Source organism: Mizuhopecten yessoensis, unplaced genomic scaffold (assembly GCF_002113885.1).
Source record: "Mizuhopecten yessoensis strain PY_sf001 unplaced genomic scaffold, ASM211388v2 scaffold7283, whole genome shotgun sequence".
In the NCBI taxonomy this organism is placed as follows: domain Eukaryota; kingdom Metazoa; phylum Mollusca; class Bivalvia; order Pectinida; family Pectinidae; genus Mizuhopecten; species Mizuhopecten yessoensis.
The window spans coordinates 319,024-325,268 of NW_018406970.1; the positions used below are offsets into that span (position 1 = coordinate 319,024).

The 6,245-nt window shown below is 38.5% G+C and overlaps 1 protein-coding gene across 1 annotated transcript; it reads right to left on the reverse strand.

Annotated features, from left to right (window-relative positions):
• Window positions 1-527: 527 nt before the first annotated feature.
• LOC110453424 lies at window positions 528-3,251 on the reverse strand. Its single transcript, XM_021502366.1, has 3 exons — window positions 1,487-3,251; window positions 1,163-1,235; window positions 528-975 (listed from the first exon to the last, which is right to left on the reverse strand). The coding sequence occupies exons 1-2, from the start codon at window positions 3,039-3,041 to the stop codon at window positions 1,171-1,173; spliced, it is 1,620 nt and encodes a 539-aa protein (XP_021358041.1). The 5' UTR covers window positions 3,042-3,251; the 3' UTR covers window positions 528-975; window positions 1,163-1,170.
• Between the last annotated feature and the right edge of the window lie 2,994 nt (window positions 3,252-6,245).

Below are 6,245 nucleotides of genomic sequence, written 5' to 3' on the forward strand. Positions count from 1 at the left end.
AAGACTGATATGAACAGATTATATATATATACTGTATATAAACCTTGTAATTAAAAAAACAGTTAGTTTGTGGAATTAATAAATCCATATTTTATACACGTACCAATAAATATATCATTAACATAATTTTGCATTATAGAAATTGACACAAGATAACCGAGGAAAGCAGAAATATAACAATGTTCAATTAACAAGAGGCCCAGAGGGCCTGTATCGCTCACCTGGATACCAAAGCAATCATGGCAAAATATTCTCCGAATGAGATCAAGGGAATATGCCAGACCCCAAGACCAATCCTTGTAGCATATCTGTATTAGATTCTTCATGCCCAGCAATTTTATGTATGGTTATTGGGTGGAGATCTCAACTGTTTCCAATCTTTGACTCAGAAACTAGGTCCCTAGGGTTGTGGCCAAACCCCAGGATCAATTCTAATATCGTGACTGCATTTGTCTCTTTTTGCCCAGCATTTGTATATATAGTTTTTGGGTGGGGATCTCAACCATTTCAAAGTTATGACCCAAGGGTTAAGTCTGCAAGGGTGGGGCAGACCCTGGGGTCAATTCTAATTACAAGACTATGTTGAAAATTGCTTAAGACTTAAATATTCTGAATTCACAAAATTACTACGGCATTGCCTACTAATTTGCCATCACATCTTCCAAACGCCATGGGCTGAGTTTGTCAATTCAGAATCAAGAACGATTCAGCAAACACCTCTTTTGTTTCTGCCTTGTCATCTATACCTAGGTAGCAATATATCGCTTCTTCTCTTCACACTAACACAGTATATATACCAAAATTACACTTTACTTTTCACAAGACACCGTTGTTAATCCAAACACATAACGAAACTGACTTTCCTGTAACAGCGACTGTCTTACATTGAGGTAGGCGAGTCCGATCCAACTATTCTCTTGTATCTTTTCCATTGTTACTTAAGAATAACTATGTTCGATACCGCATGAGTGACACCTACAACCAAACAGTAAGATTATAGTATACTGATGCTGGAGACGTTATCAGAAGTCAGAGGTCAAATATTGACGTGAAACTTTTATATAACAAGAAAAATGTGCAAAACATGTCTCTAATAGAGGTTTGGATGACTTGGGAAATCAACTTGGACACAAATTTGATTAAAAAAGAAATATCATCTTACCTTGCTTGCTACTTTAGTACTTTTACTCTCCCGTCATCCAGACCAACCCATATATCACCCAACTCACTCACAGCTGAAACATTGAAAATTGATTAAAAAGGTATAGAGATTAATTTATTTGACCTGTTGAAAGATTACCACTTTACATGGAAATGTGTTAGCTAGTATATACGTAATATAACTTTAATGACATTTATTCTAATCAGATTTGTTTATTTCAAGCTGTGACAAATGTGTTTAGACATTAGCCTACTGGTTACATCGCAACCGATCAATGTGATATGTTTTTTCTTACAAGACACTCATTTCTTTGTGGATACTGACCGACAGACCAGGGTATGTGGATTTCCTGAAGAATAACCTGCAGCAGCTGGCAAGAGGGGTCAAGAATTTGGACAGTTCTGGTGTGGGACTCGGCGAACACGATGTTATCAAAAGAGTCAAAGTCAATATCATTGATGTAAAATTTCTTTTGGCGTCTATGTAAACTATGTTTCTTTTCCCCGGGAATAGAACGGCCATCACCAAAGAAACATAATTTTAGCTTAAAGCTGCCATCCAAAAGAACAAGATGCGCGGATTCTTCACTAGTTTCATTTACAACGGCGACTACGTTACCATTGGTTGTTAGTCTGACCTGACCAGGCAAAACAAAGAGGTTGTCGCCGAACTTATCGAATTGAGCGCGAGCGACCTCTTTGCCTGACTCCGTGTATCGGGCGAGTATTCGCTGGCTTTCATGGGAGACGTCGTGGTGCATTCTATCTACAAGGGTGAGCAGGAAGTCCCCTTTGAGCGTTGAACAAACGTAGTTCGGTTTCAGATTCCCTGTGCTGTAGGTGGCAGTCGCTTTGTAACTTGGAGGTGAAAGCTTCTTCACACAGCGTGCATCGAAGCAGCAGACGAGAATCCTCATATCGGCAGTGACGGCTAGTCCACGAATCAAAGTTCCAAAACGGAGAATACGTTTGATGTAACCGGCTTTGTCGGTCAACCGGATCTCGTTCTGGCCTGCACATTTCACCCATGCATGACCAGGATTAGCAGTACATACAGAGCTGATCCCCATACTGGCAGAATGCTTGAAGGTGGATAACACCGCGATTGCTTTCTTTTTGTTGATTGAAATAGTGGAAACGGGAGAACTTGGAGTTCTGTCATTTTCGTGATGAACTCCGTTTTGTTCTATAGGTGGAAACTTTGAATGGACTGTAGACATGTCGTCATTTTCGTGTGTTCGCACCGATGCAGGAATGTCGTGCCATGGGACGATTAGAGTGTCTACCGGATCGGTTACCAGAGAGCCCAGCATCTGTTGCAAAACACTGGCGTCCATTGTCCCTGTGTAGAACTCAAGAGGCTTTGGAATGTGCCGAGATTTCCGTCGCGTGTAGGACGATTTCAGATTCTGAGAGCCACGTATAAGATCAATATCGTTTTTGGAAGTCACAATTCGTTTCAGTTTTTCGTCTTCGGCTTCAACTTGAACTAACTGTTCAGATACAGCCGATTCGTGTTCTTTAAGTAGGGCTAGGTTTCTTAGCTTTTGCTTCTCGCATATGTTCATCACATAAACAGATATTTCGTCTATGGCTTTGTGCATGGCATCTCTTTGTTGCTTTATCTTAGTAGCGGCGGTTCTCGCACACCTTAATTGATCTTTCTTCGCGTAGATAATACTTTGCAAATCAGAACGTAATTCTCGTATGACATTGGTGAAATTCGAGCACTTTTTTCGAATGTCTTTCCCAACCTCGTCAAACTTTCCAAATGTGTGCCCTTTGTGATCGTTAGTGGCACACTCCAGACACACGAACACATTATTACACGTAGTACAGATCATTACCACCTTGGAGTCGCGGTGCTTCTGACATTCCATATTGACTGCCTACGGTTTCTCGTTCCCAAATTATTCGTACTTTCTCACGTTGAGAAATTATACGCTTCTGTTGAAATCTCTCACGTAATGTTAATTCTCAACTCACTGATTGGCACTCACATATCTTATTCGGGGGGAAAAGGTCCCTTCCGACATTTTGATCGAACGAAGTCTAACTAATTCCAGCTCCAAATAATATCCGTCCATTGATAGTTATGATAGCAACAGTAACGAGGGTACGATCGTACCTTGCATACACCTCATGTCATATTATAATGTTCTATTCGAACGTAATACAAAACTTCAATATTAGGCGTGTCAATCAAACATTGAGACTAATTCAGAGCTAGTTTCGATGTAACTGGATCTATCATTGTTCATGATTAGAACCTACCAACGAAATAATTGTTACACCTGTAAAATCAACGAATGCTGCCAACAGTTAAAATTATAACGTTTCATTATATTTCAAAATGTAAACACAGTTTGAGTTTTTATTAGTAACATTCAAAGTCTTTCTTTATTAAGTTGAATGACTTAAACCACCGTAGAGGCCATACATTATCGAATTATGAGTAACATGGTGGATAGCCACGAAGCGTGGTCCTCTGTATTGTTGACTGGTGTGACTATAGATAATGCTATCGTTGATCGTCGTCTGGCAGGTTGTTCGGGTGTGCGGGGGTCATTAGCTAAAGCACTGGTGTGTCTATGCCTGATATACAGCACACCAGAAGGCTTGGTCACCTTATATAGCGTATCCAAGTCATTGGGATTATATACATATAACATAAGTATGCAGATCTCTGCACAACATTTTCATCAAATTCATTTTATTACCTATATATCGTATCATAATTGTAATTGTAAACATGTCTATGAAACGAACGTTTAACAGTTTTTCCTGACAATGCATTTATTAATTAAAATTAGCAAACTCGCACAATCATCGAACCGTTATGATAATTACAGAGCAGAACTCGGTATAAATAATTGAAAAAGTCTAATTAAGTTTTTCGTTGCCAATTACTGTCATCTATGGCTGGGAGGATTTATTTACCGTCCTGTAGACAATCAAATATACAAACTGAGCAGTAATTTTTCTAATCCTATATGCCATAGGGCTTTACCAAAGGGGCTTCAGAAACAAGCGTTATTGAAGGTTAAATGATGTTAATGAAAAATATTTCAGATGTATGCACACTTTCTAGTTTTAGAGGGGGAAAAAACTTAAATCTTTTTATTTTAGTTTAATTTAACTAACGTACAATGTATAACTGGAATATATCCAAAGTCGAAAGAATTATAGCTACATGAAATGCATGTTTTTTTCAATTTGTATAGCAATAACATTTTAATATTATTTATGTTGTGCCAAACTTGGTTTTGGTTAAATTATAAACATAAAAGTGATGTATTGAAAAGTTTCATTAATTGAGTGTTATTGCTGCAAGGAATTTTCATAAATGTGTTTCAAGTAAGCTATCTGAATTATTTAAATTGAATTTATATACCTATTACAAACGTCTCATATACTGTGAAATTAATTTTTTTGGTGGGTTTCTAATTTCTTATATTTCGACGGCAATCTCCATCCACGAATTCATATGTCCACGAAGTAATTACACGTTTGATTGAAAGCAATTCTCCGTTTAGGGTACTCGTAATCTACGAATTCATGTAAATGGTGTTTATGACGTGAAACCAAGAAATTTGGACTCACGAAAATATCCGATTTCACAGTATTTGAATTAATCCATTTGCAAAAGTAGCACATTTCAAAATATGTAATGACATGAATTGATGACATGCGCATTGTTTATTCATCAAAGCATGCTCAGTAGCGGGGATGACCGTCGTTAGTGGCACGTGAAATCAATGTCGTTATGCAAATGTTTAAAAAAAGGAATGCAATTTACATTATGAAATCAGTCAACCTTTCGCGTGAATATTCCTGATGGAATCGAATAGCAATAAAACTGCTTCGAAGTTGAACAGGTTCACAGTACATGAAAAATGTATATTTGAATATATGTATACATGTACTAATTAAAGTATTGTCTTTTACAAAAACAAATGTTGTTGTGAAATTGAAAAATAAAAACAGATTAGAAACTTGGCTTTCAATCAATATATGACCACGCACCTACAGACGATGGGTTATGTTAACTTTTCTATAAAACGCAGCTCACCTCTGCAGGTCGGGGATCTAGAAAAGAATACAACTGCTAGTCTGTGATATACTTAAAATCAAAGAAGAAAACCCCTTTTTTCTCGAACAATATATAACTCGAACACCAAAATACTTTTTGGAAGTAGCCTGCCCGACAGACTAAAATATGCCTGTTGAACCTCTGGAATGTATGGGTGCGTTCGCTGTTTACCCCTGTACGCTGTTGTACGCCTCGACGGCTTAAACTTTCTTTGCGCTCTGCATTCCGCTTTCCACATTTTCTTTTCGTCGTCAGAATTATCTGCTATTGGGTTCGTCTCATACTCGAACACAGTTCTCCATCTTAATTCTGAGCAATCTGCCAATTTTATAAGTTTTTGCCTCCGTTCTGAAATTGCCATGCCTCCTCATATCTTCTCCAGCGCATGCTCGTTTGCATTCTCTTACACAGCGACCTCTGCCTCTTTTATCTTCTGTCCAACTTTAGCGTTCACTTTGAACTGAGTTTCTTTTCGCATTTTGTTGAATTTATATGCCTCCGTCGATACTAGTTCTAGGTCCACTTGTACTTCACTCAGAGCCTTTTGGCTCTCGTACATCTACTGCTGGAAATTTGATAAATTCAGAAGTCAGTTGGTCCCCTAGTCTGCTAAGCATAGCGCCCTGTGACTCCTTGACTGTGTTTTCCACAACCGCGGTGATTTCTCTTGGGTCCATCTTCAAACGATGTTCTGTCGTGCGGGTCTCTAGCTAGAATGACCTGTACTCCAATTCATCACGTGTACCTTCACACAAAGCTCGTGCATCTTGCCGCTACTCATGAATATTCATGCATGCTAATCTCAACTTTCGAACCTCTCAGACATATATTTCCTGCTATACTGCGAAACGCAGAAAAAATTCATTACCGACTACATGTACCGTAAGAGGCGACTAATGTGGGAACCCCCCGCAAAATAGGGGATTTGCTTTTGTGTCCTCCACTTGGGGACACAAAAGCAATGCAATATTTGTGATCTTTATATTTCTCT

Excerpts from the sequence above, each read along its gene's own strand:
- LOC110453424 (XM_021502366.1), bottom strand. The coding sequence starts at position 3,041 with ATGGAATGTCAGAAGCACCGCGACTCCAAGGTGGTAATGATCTGTACT. Across the intron at positions 1,236-1,486 it reads CCACATACCCTGGTCTGTCG|CTGTGAGTGAGTTGGGTGAT; the intron begins GTCAGTATCCAC and ends TCAATGTTTCAG.